This window comes from Anopheles ziemanni, chromosome 3 (genome assembly GCF_943734765.1).
Source record: "Anopheles ziemanni chromosome 3, idAnoZiCoDA_A2_x.2, whole genome shotgun sequence".
NCBI classification, from domain to species: Eukaryota; Metazoa; Arthropoda; class Insecta; order Diptera; family Culicidae; genus Anopheles; species Anopheles ziemanni.
The window spans coordinates 35,175,100-35,192,661 of record NC_080706.1 but is presented as its reverse complement, the minus strand read 5'-3'; the positions used below and the strand labels follow the sequence as shown (position 1 = coordinate 35,192,661).

Genomic DNA, 17,562 nt, shown 5'->3' with positions numbered 1-17,562 from the left:
TCTCGCTAACCGGGCATGGTTTTCTACGGCTTGCTGCTAGCCTCCCGAGATAAAGGAAGCCCATCTGGTGGAAGCGGGCACTTGTGTGCCGTGGTAGTGAGTGTCCCAAAAACATGTTCCCACTTGCATTTACCGAAACAGTGACAGATTGTCGTTGTTGTGGCCCATTTCGATTTCGTTGCTCGGCGGGGACGTTTTGCGTGAACCATGTGGCGGTTGTGGTATCCGTTGCGGTCGCTGTCGTTGCAAAATCACTTAAATGCCGATGGATTTACCAGCAACGTTACACATAAAAACAGGCAGCCTTGCAATCGCGGGTTTTAATTAACGCGTGGTGTACGAAGAAGGAAACAAAAACAGAAACACCACACATTGCTCACAGTCGATTATTTTAAATGCCCGTTTTGAGCCGAAACCAGTGGAATTCGGATATCCACGGTGTCCACGGCATCGATTGAAGGCGGGAATGTTTTATTTTATTTATTTTATTTTTTTGTTCAGACGTCCTTTTCGTGCCGGGCAGAACTCTCGCAAAGGAGAACGGAAAACGAAAAGTCAAGAAAGACTCTCCGATTGATTTACGATCGCGAAGCGCTTAAGCGGAAATTTCGCACAAGCCGCTTCGGGGGATAACTTTCGGCCGGGCAGCACACGTTGCAGCATCCCAGAACCGGCGCTGGACAGTTTAGTTTAACGTTCACCGTTACACACGCCGAAATCGCGCTACACAGAAAGTTCGGTCCGAAAAAAAACAAACCAAGCAAATTCGCCGGCAGTACGTATTGTTCCACTTGCGGCCGATAGAGAAGAGATGCTCGGTTTAAAGTGGCGCACTTGTGCGAACGACCGCGTTATGTAGACCGTGTGCTTGGAGCGGCACACACACACACACCGGCACTTGTATGCACAAGATAAGAAAACTAACTTAAAGAATTTGTCGGCATCAACGACAGCAACTAGCGGACGACGAATAGGTCGGGTTGGCCTTTCGCGAGTACCTGCGCGTTCCGTTCGCGGCAAGGTAAAACTTCATCCTCGGACACTCAAGAGCAGGCATGAGCAATAGTGAACATGATCTTGCAAAACACACAAAAAATATTGCAACACGCAGAACGCAACCTCGGCATCGAGCGGCCACACCACCGTCACGCGACACCGTTCGGAATGAAACTAACGCCAAGTTAAAAAACCGCGTCGCCAGCACATCTCGCCGGAACGGCGGAAAAACTGACCACGATGCATTAATACCGGTTCGTCGCTCTCGGTGCCGTTGTGGGCTTTCGGGCTTCTCGCGAAGAGAGCGCATCCTAGCGCGAGAGCAGCCGGCAGAACGGGTTCCAACAGCAGGGAGCCTTTTATAGCCCCAAAAGCGGGTTCAAACAACAGAGGGCTGCGGTGCGGTGGCCACATCCCTTTTTCCAGCAGTCTTCCATCGGTCCAACGATCGAACTTTCGCCTGTTTAGTGCCGAGGCTGTAAGGGACATAGGGGAGCCAAAGGCAACCTTTCGGAATTGTATTTGTCTCCAAAATTGTATCTTCAAACTTCCTTAGTTTAGGGTAAGCTAAGAATATGTATGATGGTTCATTCCGTAACGATGTACATACATCAATGCAAATTGTGAAAATTTCAAGTTTTTCTTGCAATACTATGAGAAATATATTAAAACCAAAATTTCTCAAAAAAATAGCATTTCTAAATGTTTAATGTCCAAATTTGTGTTATGTATTATATAGTCCAGATGATCTACGAAAAGAATAGTAAAGAAAAAATTAATAAATAAATAAACAAGTAGATAAATTAAATTTAGGTAAATTAGAAAAAAAACTAAATAAAACAAAAAAAACTTGCAGTATTTTAGTTTGCACCACGAAACCTCTGAAAAACGTTTCGTTGATAACGGAAATGGAAACCTTTTAAAACAGTGAAGAAAAATTTAACAACTTTCTGTTCAGTTCTTCAACTAATTTTAGACGAATAAAAACGACATTATGGTTAGCCCGTCAAATAAAAAAAGTCCTATGAAGTTAAAGGTAGATTATAGATATTATTTTCCTGTGTTGCTCTTTATGTATTAATCATTTAAGGCTTGACGTATAGTAACACGTTGGCGTTACTCCAGGACTATTCCGGTCCCAAGGAACAGACATTTAAATTTCCTAATACTGTGTTGAAATTCCTTGTATAGCAATACCAGCTATCAACAGTTTTTGAAAGCGTTATTATTATCATAATTGGTTTGCAGGTAACCGTTCTCAAAAACCCTTCAATGTGAAACCATATCAATATTTTAAACTTATTGAACTCCTTGATATTTTTACTGCCATCATACCGTCACACAAATTATTTACAATGTTCAAAATATGTAAGTTGCTGCTCCATAGAAACTATCGAATCATCGTAACTATGGGAACATTCCAGCTACGTTCCGTATTGCCCCACATTACCCTATAACGTTTTTATTTCGTCTTGCTCCTTCGAGCCGGTTTTCCGGCGGTGACGCTCCATGAGCATTTGTTCTTCCTACTGCGTGCGTAGGAAAGTTATCATAATCATCCGTTTTTCTTTTTTTTACATTGTGTAACAACCGGGTCTGTTCGCGCCGCCCGGAATGATATGATTAATTATGAACCGTTTGCTGCACACCATCATTGCCGGAATCGGATGTTTGGCTCGGTATTTAACGAAATTAACATTTCAATGAGACCCTATTGGCACCTTGGCAAGGGATGTTTGGCCCAATGCATATCTTTATGCTTCCAACGTACATACAACAGTGAAATGCCACATAAAAGTGAGATATTTCCTAGCTTTACCGATGTCCATACCGCCGTGTGAAGAGGCAAAACAGATTTGAAGTATTAAAGGTGTTGGTTCGTTTTTTGTACAATTTATCTCGAAACTCTATTCATACGAGGAATTACGCATTTTTATTGAAAAAAAAAACAATCATCAGTCATGTGTATATCCTGCGACAAATGCTAGTGTCCTAAATTACACATCAGCTCAGCAACTTTCTTAGGTCTTAAATTTAATAAGATACATTGCAATAGACCCGATACTTCCGATTGGTCATGGGGCTGAAACACGAACATCGTCAGATCACTAAATACCAAACTCGCTTGGGCAGTGGCAATCGAAGGATAATGCTTCCACCGCACGCCATCCAATCCGACGCGACTCTCTAGGGGAGCTAGATGATACTTTGCAGCATCAGCGGCCATAGACCGACCGGCTGCTGGCAGCTAAGCAAGAGCTGAGCCTCTCCGAGCCGGTCCCCGGGCCGGGGCCGGGTTACAACAGCGTTGAAGAGGAGCGACTTTAACGATCCGTTTTGGCATCATCGCTCCTGCCGTTTGTCTGTCTGCCCGGCAGCCCATAAAGGAAGACTGACGCCGTGCCGGCGTGTTTGTTTGGCGTGGCTAACGCAGCAGCACCACAGCCGCCTATAAAAGTGAAATCTTTTTTGGCAACCGCACATCGCTTCGATAGATGGTTGAGGAGTATTTTTTTATTCACTAGTTTTCGGTTGTGTTGACTGAAGGCGCAGGTAAAATTTCAAAATTTATTCAAATAAAAATTTCCAAAAATGTCAAAATGCGATTCATAGGATAGAGTTTAAAAAATGTCGACAACATGAGCATCCATCATTGCATGTTTGTTGCTCATCTTTCTATGATATCCAATTTACTATCTTATATTCAAATATGTATGTTTTATGAATTTTATTTATTTTAATCAGTCATGTATCAACGTCAGAAGGTTCAAAGATAAAAAAATACTTTACTGTTTCGCGAATAAAAACTTGATATTACTTAAAAAAATGCAAAAAAAATGGTTTGTTTCAAACACAGTTCAATTTCATACACTGAGCCGTGCCATTTTTCGGCACTGGGCGTATTTTTGATTACAATGCATAAATTATCAATTATCATTTTTATCGTTATGGTTTAAAAAACACATAATAATAAGTTAATATGTTTATAGATACACAAATGATGCCACAGCTATAAAACGCATGTCAACATAAGGCCAACAATTGGAAATAGATATACATTAAACGAATATTACAGCATTATAGTTTAACCGTATCATCTTCTTTGAAAAGGACAGTTTCCAATTGATTTTCAAAAACCTTCAGAATACAGAAATAATATTCCCAATGGCCAGCAGGATGGACGAACAAGTTGTTTATGGAAATAATGTTACAATGAAAGCTGTAAAAGCTTGGAGCAGAGACCTTGTACCAAACAATATAATTTTTTAACATTTTATGATCAACAAAATAAAAGGGATAAAATCTTTTTACAAATATGCTGAACTAATGGGATGTAATCCTGCTGTTGTTCTTCTACCTTCTCGTGTAAAATGGTGATTTTACTCACATTTCCGATGCATTTTAATGCAGTATTTTCAAGTATACGGTTTTAATTACCATCAAATTCAATTCCTCCAAGTGTCGGGCGGTCTTCTAGGATCGAATCTGGTGGTTGCCTTGCTCGATTTTTTGGGTAACCCCGAATGCAGATTTTCAAGGCAATGAATTTGGATAGTTCTCAAACAAATGCTTTCCTTTTAGGGGTTTCCCAAAAATATGCCACTTTTCCAAACCGATTTGTTTTCCATGGCCGATGTGGCTAAGTGCGCTATCGCTTCTACACTTGCTGTCCACTGCCGTATTTCCTTTCTGGGATCCCAGTTTACGACCCTATCCCCCGCCACCCTTCATATGGTTTTGTTTTATTAAACACACCAGTCCACCAGTGTTCCACTAAACGACCCCACCACTAACAGCCCAGCGACACGGTGGGTGGACAGCTCATATGCAGCTAAATACAGTTGTTTTTTTTTCAATGCCGTGGATTCACACATTCACAAATCGGACACGCAGTCTTTTCCGCACATTCCGTCCGTCGGATCAGATCGTCCGGTTGCTGCCCAACGATCCGCAAACAACACTGTGGCAATGATAATTTCGTTCCGCCAGCACACTACACGCATTCGGTGGTACCGTTCACCGCGTACACCATGCGGCACAATGCTGGCGGCGCATAGAAACAATCGAACCAACCGAAAAAGTGACTAATCGATCAGTTTTGTCAATGATCAGGGTGATACAGGCGGAATCACAACAGCAGAACCATTTCTATGAAACTTCACCAAACATTGGTCGACCTGCAACAACCGTTCTTTTCATGCAATGCCTACGAGATGGGCAAAGGTAAAAACTACGAAGACCAAATTGCAAACGTAGAAAAGCTAAGGAAAAAGTGATATCATCAGAAATGGGTCAGAGGGATGAAAGATAGTGGAGAACCGATGTGATCCTTTCCAGAGCCACGATTCCACGCCAGACGCACAATATACGAAGTCACCTAGTGAGGCACTTACATTCGGCACTACTCCGACATGATTTGCACAAAATCCAGCTGATTTTAGCAACACTTTTTCACGCGAGACTAGAAAACGCACTGCAAACTCGAACCTTTTTCCAAAACTCAACACTTATTTTCCTTTGCAAGAAAATCACAAAATCTTTGACAGCTAATAGTGCAGGGCTGCTTTGAATGTTCCAAAGGTCTGATTCATTTGGAATTAATCATGCAATGAGTCTAGTGATGGGAAAATTAAATCCTTGCAGGGATTCGAATCTTTCTATTCACATTTATTCTGAGATCCGGATCTTCGAACTCGATTCCTAATGCGTCATATCATGCGTGCTCACCTAACACCTAACAATTAGACAATCAAGTGTTGCATGCGAATGGTCCTGAGGATCGCTATAGCTATCCGATCCCAGAGAGATGTTTTATGCAATTCAGGATGGAGTTACTCACCACTACGCATCATTTTTCCTCATTTTAAGAGAATATTTTTCATTGTTAAAAATGGTTTCATGAATTTTGCTCGATTCTAAATTAAATGGTGCAAAACACTCTATCTAAGGCTGGTGTCAGTGCTTTACCGCGTCAGGTTTTGATAGGCGAAAATATATGGGATTTGACAGCTGCAAGCTGTCGGATCCGATTTTATCTGTCAAGTTGGATTTTATAAACTCTGTGTTGTGGTTTTTATTTAGAAAAAATAATAAAATTCACTTAATCGTCTTAGAATTTGAAAAATTACAGAAACATTGGTGGACCTGTCGTCTGACAAAACATCGTGCGACAAAGCAATGATACCAGCCTAAGTTCAATCCATTCTATTTAGCGTTCGATTTGAGTAAACTGTAATCATTCACATTGTCTCTAGATCGACTCGTTACGTGACTAATTCGACTTTCTTCGTGTCTGGAGCGAGTCACTTCTTCTTCTTCTTGGCGTAACGACCTCTTGGTCATGCCTGCCCGTTAAGGGCTTACGAGACTTGTTTCCCTGTTGTACGTGGATAGTCAGTCCTCTCGTACAGGGGAAGGTCCGGTCTCGGCTGGGATTCGAACCCACGCCGTCGAGGTGGTGAGCCCCGGCGCTCATGGGCCGATTTTCTAACCGGCGCTACCGCTCGGCTGTCGCGGACCCCCGAGTCGAGCGAGTCACATTAAATTCAAATAGATTCGAATCAAGTAAAAAAGGAATCAAGTCAAGACTCAAACAAATCAAATCTGATTCGAATCCCAAAAGAATCAAAACTTTAGAATCCGTCAAATGGGGCTCGAATCCTTAGAATCCGTCTAGGAATCGAATCTTCGAATCATCCGAATCGCGATTCTGTACAACACTAAATGACTCATTGAAAACCATAACAAAGTGCGCAACCATCGTACCAGATTTAAAGGAACATCAAAACAAGTACCAAAGCGTTAAGATGTTCTCGTTTTTCAAAGCCAAAAAACCCAGCCCGACACAGACCCCAGTAGAACCAATACCGGGAGCAGCTCCGGCACCGCCACGCGAGGATGATTTCATCTTTATCGAGCGACGAGGTGCATCACCCAAGCCCAACGTTGGTGCCGAAGGTGAAAAATCGCCGATGTCTCCAGGTGAATCAGGACTGTATCCTGCCATTCCTGGCCCGTTAGCCAAAGGACCGGCAAAAGTTGAACCAGTCGCCCGACAGTACAGTGAAGAAAAGTTGACCCACTTCATGAGCCAAGTACCATTTAAGCTCGCTCCTGAGCTCTGCGTGGACGACCTGAACGAGCTATCTCGCCTCCAGACGTACGATGTCTTATCGTACATTACGCAAATTTTATACTCACATGAATACAATTTCCATCTGGAGAAGAGCGTATTGAATGAAACGGCACAGGAAGATTTTGGAGGTAGTGCGGATAACAGTTAGAGCGAGTGCACCAACTATTGGCTGTTTATTATTTATTGGAACAACAGAAATTCAAAACACGATTGAGGCAATGAAAATCATCCTGCTGGCAATTTTATCTCACCGTCAACTATTTTAGTGCTTCGATTGATTTTTTACTCTAGATCTTTTTTCATATGAATGCTGAACGCATCTTTTACTGGAAAAGTGCTACATAATGTACCCGGGAACGAGTTAAATACAGCGATATAAATTAATGCTTCGAATCAGCACAATTCAAATATAATTGTTCATTAATCGCATTAACAAGATGAAAGAAATTCATGAATAGCGGAATGGTTGTGGCATCCATTTTTAACACAATTAAAATTTCTATTGAAGCAGTTGTTCTTCTTGATTGCATGTGAGTGCATTGATAATTTATTGGTTTTGGATCAAAAGAAATAAAATCTTGCTGTGCTTCCAAAAAAGCCGCAACGAAAAGCTCGTAACACATGAGAAATAGTGCACATAGACTTACTTTCAAAATCATGCTATTTAAGTGCCGCCTGCAGCACGTTATTCCAAACCCAACGACTAACCTTCTTTACTGAGTTCTGATCGATTGATATCTCCTTCAGTACCAGTTTGATCACGTTTCAGGAGAATCTTTTCCAGCTCAAACAAATGATCGTCCTCTTCTCCAGGGTAGAGCAGTCGCATTGCTTCGGCTAGTTTGTACACATACTCTGGATTTCTACCACTCTGGCCAGCCGAAATCAGAATTTGTTCCGCTATTGTTTCCAGCTCATCGTTGTGCCCGGCAAAAGATGGATTATCTTGGGTGGCCACGTACAGCAGGATCGGTTGTGGATCATTCAACTGCTGCTGGCTCCACGGAAATGGGTAGAATCTTACGCTGTGCCGTTCGTAGCCATTTTTTTCTCGATGATCTAGATGCTGCAGAACCTGATGTTTGTCTTTGTTGGCGATGCGATAGCCCATGCCCCACACTTTAGACTCCGAATCGTTTGACCGCATTAAAGTAACCACCCGGCCGGGCTGCAGACAACAAAAAACCATGATTTTTAGAAACTTTCAATTGTCACACCAATGGTTTCACAAACTCACCTGTTCGGCCGTGCCACGGTGATCAATGCTGTTCTGATAAAATCGACGCAGAAAACCTTTAACGTATCCTGTTCGTTTTTCTTCGTATGGAAAATCTGCCTTCCACACCAATGAACCGTAGCCGAAAATCCAAACATCGTTTTGGTCATTTTCTACTTCCATGGATGACATGTTTCTACACAGGAATTTGTGAACGACAACAATTTCACGAATAAAAAAGGGTTCAACGTGTACCAACAATTTGTAACGCTTCGCGCAAGGTACAAATTTTTTATTGATTAACAGCTGATTTCAATGCTGTCAAACAAGTAAAAAAATAAACACATAGCAAATCAGCTGGGCCGTTGCTGCATAGGCTTGAACTGACAAAACGAACTGATGAAATGGATTGACGAATAAAAATGGCACATTATCAAGAAAAATAAATTACTTCGTTCACCATCATTCCTCAAAAACTCGTAAATTTCATGGATGCAAAACCGTCTCAAATGGATACTTCTACTTTAGCAAATATCGCCAGATTACTTCGTTTTTCACATTCATGTAAATGCGTTTCAAAGAGACTAATGAAATTGAACAAAAAATAAACTGATTTTGTATAGAATATGTTATTCCTTCCTTCCAGAAATAACACAGAATTGCTTTCTTATTCCTTTTAAATCCCTTCCATAAGTACCCGCACCTTTTCGCAGGCAAGGATTCCGAAGAAGCACGTGTGCAACACGAACAATTACGACAACAACCTCTCCTTACTCTTTGTTTACAAACAGCATCACAGCCTCACCCCCACTTTCCACCAACCGTACGATATACATTTTCATCCGTTGTCAAAAAAAAATGGTTTCGTAGGCGGGAATTCCGCGCGCATGTGCATGCTGAAAGGAATCGGCCTGTTTTTGCCCAACGATGTCAACAATATTGAATATCGATCACTGTCACAAAATCGCGACGGATTCCGGCTGCTTGTATTTCGTCGACTGTGTGAAAACGTTTCCGACGGGTGTCACAGACTGGCACGACCTCTAATGAGTCGATCTGCGCTACCGCGTGCGATCAGACGTGTTCCGTCATCTGGTGTGATTTAAATTGAATTATGTAAGCCCCAATTCGACCGAAAACTGTGCGCAATCAAACAGGGCAAACTAGTGATTTAGTAGCAGTATCGCGTCTGGTCGTAATGTTGAAGATACTAAGAAATGGCCCCGTTTCGCGATCGAAGCCGCTGAAACAAGTGCGTTTTGCGGGCGATGGAAGCAGCCCTAATCAAGCACGTGTTGTGGTAGCGGGTGCCGGCCTTCTGGGGAACTCCGTCGCGTATCATCTGGCGGACAATGGTTGGAGTAATGTGGTGGTGCTTGATCAGAGCAAGGTCGGCAGTGGAACTTCCCATTTCGGGTCGGGCACGATCGGTCTGTTCAAGCCGACCCCCGAGCGCAACATAGTGGTGGAAAGTCTCAAGTTATACCACAAGCTACACCAGCAGGGTCACGAAATTGGCCTGCGAAGATGTGGCAGTCTTAATTTAGCGCAAACCCACGACCGCATGATAGCGCTGCAACGGCGGGCCGCGTACATTCTACCGACCGGTATGCAGTGCGAGCTGGTCGACTCGGAGACGGTGAAGAAGCTGCATCCATTTCTGCACACCGAAGATCTCCAGGGAGCCGTCTATGTTCCGGACGATTGCATCGCGGATTCGGCCGCTGTCGTACAGGTGTTGGCCGACGAAGCGAAGCGAATGGGTGTAAAATATTTCGAAGGCTGTGAGGTGAAATATGTAAGTATGAAAATTGGCACGTTTAGAATTAGCGAACCCTTTTAAACTAACTAGCATGCCACGATCGATCGTCAAGCGAGTCGCAGAGTTGTGCGATCGTGTGAATGGAAGTAGAATGCATTGGCTCTTTGGACATTGAACAAACTTTATGCTGAAATATTGTCATTGTTGGTGGATATTTTGCCAAATTTATAATCCATCTTCAAACCAAAGTTTATGTTTAGAACCATTTTAGCCACCAACCATTTAACCACCAACCAGCGTAAGTTATGTGACTAAATCACGGATCGGCATACATTTCTTAAACAATGACTTAATGTTTTTAAAGTAGTACCCTTTTGAGTGGAGTACGTTCTTATTTTCGTTTTATTTTGATGTTTTTTTCAACATGTAACAGGAACACCTCGTTGAACAATATTAATCTTCATCTTTGGGAAGAAAACAGACCTGACATCGTGGACAAATCTTATAAAAATTGGGTTGGATTTTTAAATGAAACACTGAAATTTTATTACGTACAGGATACAATCAGTTGGCGGGCCGGATTTGGCCCGCGGGCCGTACTTTGCGATCCGTGGACTAAATCATCATCATTATCAATCATTAAGCGAAATATAACACTACGTACAATTAATTGTACTTTTGTAGTTGATTCTTCATCGATCTATCACTCGAATTAGACTTAACGAAAAAGAAAAAAACGCTTGGCTTTGCTGCCAGATTATTTGGATTTTTTTTATAAATTAATTTAACACTTATAGGTTTCAATCGCACCCTATAATGTATAAATGTTGGAGGAGTAATTCTCCATACGTCCCCCGACATCGCGTTGGGATAATTTTGCTGTTTCAATTGAGTGGCTCAGACATCATTGGATATCACTTTTCCGTCTTAAAGTATTAAAAAAAATTCTTCTTTTTTGTGTAACAACCGTCTTGGTCATGCCTGGTTTGGATTCCAACCCACGCCGTCGAGGTTGTTTAACTATTTCAATTGAAACGATTCACAACTAACTAATTCCTCAACAATCCACCCGTTTATTCATTAATGTATTTATTTACTTATTCAAAGACACACAAAGTTTAAAAGGTGGTGATAATTTGTCACAATATTCTGTTATGTAAAATTCCTTTCAAATGACTTCTGCAATGAACGCAACACTGCTGATACTATGTAAATTAATTTGATTCGCAGATAAAAACAAAAAATGGGCGAGTTGATGCAGTGGACACGGACGTCGGAACCATCAGCTGCGAGTACTTCGTGAATTGCAGTGGCATGTGGGCCCGGGAGCTCGGCCTCAAATGCAAACCACCCGTACGCATCCCGGCCTATCCCGCACAGCATTACTACGCCCTAACTCCCAACATCAACCTGCCAACGGACGACGACAACCTTCTGCCGTGCGTTCGCGATTACGATTCCAATCTATACGTGCGACAGCTTGACCAATCGCTGCTGATCGGATGGTTCGAGAAGGAGGCCAAACCGGCGTTCGAGGAAACGAAGGACATCCCGAAAGAATGGCAAAGTCATCTGCACCAGGACGCCCGGCATTGCGCGCCTCTGTGGGAGAAAGCGGTCGATCGATTGCCGGTGCTGCGTGACATGAGTATGTCAACGGTTCGTAATAGCCCCGACAACTTTACCCCGGACGGACGGTTGATTTTCGGTGAGTCGGCCGAGGTGAAAAACTATTTTGTAGCGTGTGGGATGAACGGGAACCCTCTGCAAGGATCGGGTGGCGTCGGGAAGGCACTCGCGGAATGGATCATCAGCGGGAAGCCCACGATCGATATGCTGCCGTTCAATGTGCAACGATTTTTGGATTTACACAACAACCGGCAGTATCTGCAGCAGCGTATCCGCGAAGTCGTTGGCCGGCAGTACGCCATACTCTATCCGAACCAGAGCGAGTACAAATTCTCCCGCAAATTGCGCTGTTCCCCGCTGTACAGTGTACTGGAAGCCCGGGGGGCAGTTTTTGGCACCAAGATGGGATACGAAAGGGCTCTGTACTTCGATGCAGACTATCGAAGTAAGCGTCTCGTTAATCCAACCCCTTTTTCGAGAGTCGTTGAATTGGAAAATAATTTCCCTTTCGTCCTTAGGAGGAGATCCACTGCCTTCCCTACCGGAGGGGAGTTTCTACAAGCCAAAATTCTTCCACAACATGGAAAAAGAATATCAAGCATGTGCCCAGCACGTCGGCATCATCGATATATCGTCGTTCTCAAAGATTGAAATCAAACCGGGCGTCCAGTCGGAGATGCCTTCGGGTGGGAATGCCGTGCTGAACTATCTGCAAAAAATGTGTGCCAACGATGTGAACATTACCGTTGGCCATATCGTGCATACCGGAATGCTAAACGATCGTGGTGGATATGAGAACGATTGCATGCTGATAAGACAATCGGAGGATAGTTACTTCATGATCTCGCCGTCCTCGCAACAGACGCGTATTTACGAATGGATGTCCCGGAACCTTCCCACCGATGGCTCGGTTATGCTGAACGATGTTACCTCCATGTATACCGTGATAAATGTCGTTGGACCGAAGTCCACGCCCCTGATGAGCGAACTGTCCAACTCGGACGTACGGTTGGCTCCATTCACCTACAAGAAGCTCAACATTGGCTACGCGAGCGATGTAATGATCATGTCCTTTACGCACACCGGAATGCCCGGATACTGTCTGTACGTTCCGTCCGAGTACGCGCTACACGTGTACGATCGCCTGATGACCGTCGGAAGAGACTACGGGGCCCGCGACGTGGGAACACTGACGCAACGATTTCTGCGCATCGATAAGTTCATTCCGTTCTGGGGTGATGAATTGACCAGCATGACGACACCATTCGAGGCGGGCGTGTTTTACTCGGTACGATTGGATGTAAGTACGGTGTGTGCATGTCCTTTGTGTGCTGAGCAATGATTGATTTACAGATTTCCCAATTGAAGAAAAAAGAAAATTTCATCGGTCGACAAGCGTTGGAGCGGCAGAAAAGGGATGGCCTGAAGAAGCGATTGGTGCTATTCCACGTGGAAGACATCGACATCGAGAAGGACGTTTGGCCTTGGGGAGGTGAACCGTTGTATCGAAATAGTGAGTTTTGTGGTACCGTCACTTCAGCTGGGTAAGTATAAGGCACAAGCAAAATAACTGGGCCTTTTTTTCTTAGTCGTGATTCCATACCTTTCCTTCCAGCTACGGGTTTGCGTCGGAAAAACTTGTCTGCCTGGGATACATTAGCCGGCCGGAAAGTAATGCTCTACAGACCATAACTACTGAGTTCATTATGGATAAAGACGCGGTCTATCATATAGACATAGCTGGCAAACGGTTCCGTTTGGCACAACATATCCATCCTAAAGCAGCCTTGGCCAGTGCCATCGAGCGTGAGCATCGTAGTAAATCCTACCGACCGACCGTTGTTAAGGTGAAGAAACAGTACCTAAAAAATAGTCGAAATTAATGCCCTAGTCGCTCTCTATTAAAGGGCCACTCTCTTGATGTTTAACATATAAGAGCACAAATTTGTATGTGATGGTTATTTATGCTTAACAAGAAATATATATAAAAGATACAATTTATTTTAAACTGAATGGCAATTGATGACCATCGGTGGCAAGATAAAGTAGAGTGCCAATATACCATTGTTGTAAAGTATTAAAAATATCGATAAACGATACACAAACAAGACGAAGAAGGACTAGAATTTGGGGTATTATCGTGGCAAACTAGAGACTATTGGACTAGCTTAATTAAAGTAGCTCATATTATTATTTTACAAAAATGTTTTCAACGATTTCTAGTGAAATTGAAGCATTGAAATCATAACTCAATTTTTTGTGCATGCATCTTACACCTGCTAAGAAGCCTGGGAATTTTCAATTTCAGTTCATGGAGAATAAGATGACTGTTCTAGTTATTTGTCGATTGAAAATTTAGACTTTTGCTTTGAATTGTTCCAGTGTCCTACTCGATGATATTATTTTAAGCATTGCGCCATATTGGGCTGAGTATGTTAAAATTTACCGAAGATAAAAACCGATCCCAGCCTAACAAGAATTGTTTTATCCACAATTACGTAGAAAAAATATTTTTTTTCAATTCAACACAACAATTCGAAACAACGGCAAACGATAGGTTTACAATTTGAAATTTATCGTTACCGTACGATTGATGCGACTTTGATTTTTTTTTTATTCAATCCAACCCTGCGTTTTGACAGTACTTGATAATTGTAAACAACCCGGCAGAAAACACACATTTTCTTTCGGGAAATTCGCTGATCTTACGTGCAAAATGAATATTTTCAGACAGTTTTTACCGATTTCCCAACAACTTTCAAAATGCCTAGCGACAGTGAGTTCACAGCAAGCATCCGCCATACTGCAAAGGTATGTTTGCACCCGTTTTTGATTACATAAAATACATCGTTTGTCGTTTGGGGTTCTGCAGGACTGGAGGAGTGATATTACCTGTGCGCACAATTGCTACGACGAGCCCGCGAAAAGATTTGATGGAGTTTTTCGACGACAAGAAAAACTGGGGCGAACAGGAAGTAAAACATGGCCGGGGATGGACGAGGGATGATCTGCGCATTAAATCCAACAGCGACTTGCACAAACTCTGGTTCGTGCTGCTAAAGGAGCGTAATATGCTGCTAACGATGGAGCACGAATGTAAAGAAAAAATGGAATTATTCCCCAGTCCCGAGCGGTTGGATAAGGTAAAGAAGCCGTTTCGTCGCTCAAAATTGTTTCGTCACATGAGTTGAATGTTGATAAATGAAGAACTATTGTCCTCATTCCAGGTAAAGGAGTCGATGGAAAATTTGGAAGAAGTGGTACGGGAGCGGAACCGTGCATACTATCTGCTGGAAACTGGCGAAAACGGTGAACGTCCTGGGCGGGTCAGACCGAATGAGCTTGGAATACGGTTTTTCTATCGCTCGTTTGAGCACGTCATTCCAAAGTTTGCTAATCGCAAGTGGAACGAACGCCACAAGTTTACATTTGGTGGTTCGGCCGTATGGAAATTCTTACGCATGTATCGTGAGAGGCTGTACAACGAGAAGCGAAAGCTGCGTAACAGGGAACGTAATGAGGTGGTCCATTTATTGCGCCGGTTCCCCAACATCGACCGGGAAACGCTAGCTCAGCGATTCCCATCGGTCGATGTGGAGAAGCTGTACAAACTGGATAAAATCCGTATCAATCAGTCTGCACCGAAAGGCTCGTAAACGTGTGTCAGTGTGAATGAAATAGTTGTGAATACAAGAACCATAAACTACATAACTATCTTCTTTTAAATTTCGGTCTCTAGATTCGCCATATTATGAGAATGAAAATCAAATGTGTTTTCGAGTTGTATTGAATACATTTTTTTATTTCTTATCATTTCACCATCCGTAGGATCCGCTCCATACTGTTATTACTGACCGTAGGTAGATGTACTTGTTTGTTTTTTGTTAATGCATTGTTTAATATTTGTTTATTTATGCTTATATCTTGCTCCTCTCCCGTTGCGCTGCAGTTTGTTACAAGCGTTTACTATGCATTTCTTATACCGCTTTACAAAACCCATTTTGAATGGACGAAACGGCGATAGTGTCGCCCGACATCGTTTTCTTGCGTCGAACGCCTGTCCTGCACAACAATTTGGATTGTGACCTACCCTGCAGGGTGGTCCATTAATATTCTGTCTGCCGATTAATCCTGTGTGTGGTGTGTGGGTGTTTTTCTTAAATATGTTGTAACTATCCATTTACGCCGTATTACAGATTTCCCTTCAAGAGGAAATAGGCTACACACTGCTTACACTACCGACTGCAAGTGTATTCGAGCGTTTTGCACGTTTTTCTAGGCTATTGCCGCGTTGCAAAGGATGGTAGCGTTTGTATTACAATGTCCTGCGTACATACTTTAAATTGGATAATTTTCAATAGCAACATATGAGAGTAATTGATGAGAGAAAAGCTTTTATCATTTTCGTTTCGTAGTACCTGTCGACATCTACAAGGAAAAGGCCGCTCTGCAATCTATTTATTTTCTTCCCCATCTGCCCTTCTCATTTGCTTCTATTTTTTCATATACCCAATTCCTAGTGCATGTCCTTTCTGTGGCGAACGATTTGTGGGGCCTGGCCAACCTTCCAACTATAAGCGTATGTACTGCGAGCACATGAGTATTCGTCGATCCAAGTGTGCCTCGTCAAGTGAGTCTTTTGAAACTGTAATCGAAACATGGATCTGCTTTGCCACCACCTGTTTTTGCATTCTTTCCTTGAGTTAAGTGTGTTGGATAATTTGACGAAAAAGAAACATTTATATCATTATACACGTTACTCGATTTACAATTCGCCACCGAAAGAGCTGTGAGAGTAGTTCCTCTGTATATGCTTAGGTTAGGTTGTTCCTTCCTTACAGGCAAAGTCTTGACTTAAATTATGCACTACCATCGATACGAATACGTTACCTTGACTTGAACAATGCTCTCACAAGATTTTTACCATTGCGCCAAGAGGTGCTCCCTCAATTGTTTTTAAGCCTGAGTTTTCCATTCCACACTCTGTTTTGCACATGCTACAACTATAAAAATTCTCCTAAAAACTTTGCCTGTATTCTCCTAAACGAGGAGGGAACGCGAGCCGGCTTTGAACACAATAAAATGGATATGCGCAAAACAAAACAACACTTGTGGTTCTACAATGTCCTGCAACACAAAGGAACATTTCAACGGTATAAATTATTTTTAACAAGTGATCGCAAACAAAACGCAAATCATATGTCGTTAATACAACACTGCACGTTATTTTCCGTTACGTACGAACAAAATATATTCCGTGATCCGAAAATGTAAATCGTACAACATTATCTCTTCAGAGGCTTTCGTCGATGGAGTCTGTAACACACTTGTTCTGAACGGACCTCCCACCGAAGGTTCAAGCTGCACAACAGAACCACAACCAAACTCAAACGGTTTCGCCATGCCAGTCGAGTAACAAACATGTTACAAAGAGGTTTACACGATATTAGCCATTAAACATAATAAAACGGAACAAAATAACACAATACAAAGGAGTAAGGGTCAAGTTTTTTTTTCTTCTTTTTTACGTTCATTTTCATATAATTTTAAAACTAATAAGATATCTGGTTATTCACGGATAGTTTCGCAATTTGCCATTCTCTACTAATATATCGCTCAATTGCCCTATCAGCATCTTCCTATCCCTCTGTTTCAGTTTCTTTTAGAAATCTTACTTATCTACCGACGTATCGCATCGAACACGTTTACTTGTTTGTAATTTGAACCTTGGCATTTCTTTTACGACAAAATGTGGAGCACGATACTTTTATATATATAGATTTATATATATATTTCGCTTCCCAGAGCGTCAGCAGAGTTGGC

At 42.4% G+C, this 17,562-nt stretch overlaps 4 protein-coding genes across 4 annotated transcripts; 3 read left to right on the top strand and 1 right to left on the bottom strand.

The window, feature by feature from the left end:
* The first annotated feature begins 6,731 nt into the window (after nt 1-6,731).
* Nucleotides 6,732-7,534, top strand: LOC131288077 (uncharacterized). The gene has a single exon (XM_058317175.1). It carries the CDS (start codon nt 6,804-6,806, stop codon nt 7,278-7,280), a length of 477 nt encoding a protein of 158 aa, XP_058173158.1. The 5' UTR covers nt 6,732-6,803; the 3' UTR covers nt 7,281-7,534.
* A 121-nt stretch (nt 7,535-7,655) lies between these two features.
* Nucleotides 7,656-8,624, bottom strand: LOC131287885 (putative glutathione-specific gamma-glutamylcyclotransferase 2). The gene is made up of 2 exons (XM_058316977.1): nt 8,370-8,624; nt 7,656-8,300 (listed from the first exon to the last, which is right to left on the bottom strand). Exons 1-2 carry the CDS (start codon nt 8,538-8,540, stop codon nt 7,836-7,838), a joined length of 636 nt encoding a protein of 211 aa, XP_058172960.1. The 5' UTR covers nt 8,541-8,624; the 3' UTR covers nt 7,656-7,835.
* A 922-nt stretch (nt 8,625-9,546) lies between these two features.
* LOC131284646 (pyruvate dehydrogenase phosphatase regulatory subunit, mitochondrial-like) lies at nt 9,547-13,622 on the top strand. Its single transcript, XM_058313510.1, has 5 exons — nt 9,547-10,146; nt 11,341-12,184; nt 12,258-13,039; nt 13,093-13,283; nt 13,355-13,622. Exons 1-5 carry the CDS (start codon nt 9,547-9,549, stop codon nt 13,620-13,622), a joined length of 2,685 nt encoding a protein of 894 aa, XP_058169493.1.
* Nucleotides 13,623-14,455: 833 nt separating this feature from the next.
* On the top strand, nt 14,456-15,439 carry LOC131287792 (large ribosomal subunit protein uL29m). The gene is made up of 3 exons (XM_058316876.1): nt 14,456-14,564; nt 14,620-14,882; nt 14,967-15,439. Exons 1-3 carry the CDS (start codon nt 14,456-14,458, stop codon nt 15,393-15,395), a joined length of 801 nt encoding a protein of 266 aa, XP_058172859.1. The 3' UTR covers nt 15,396-15,439.
* Nucleotides 15,440-17,562: the final 2,123 nt, after the last annotated feature.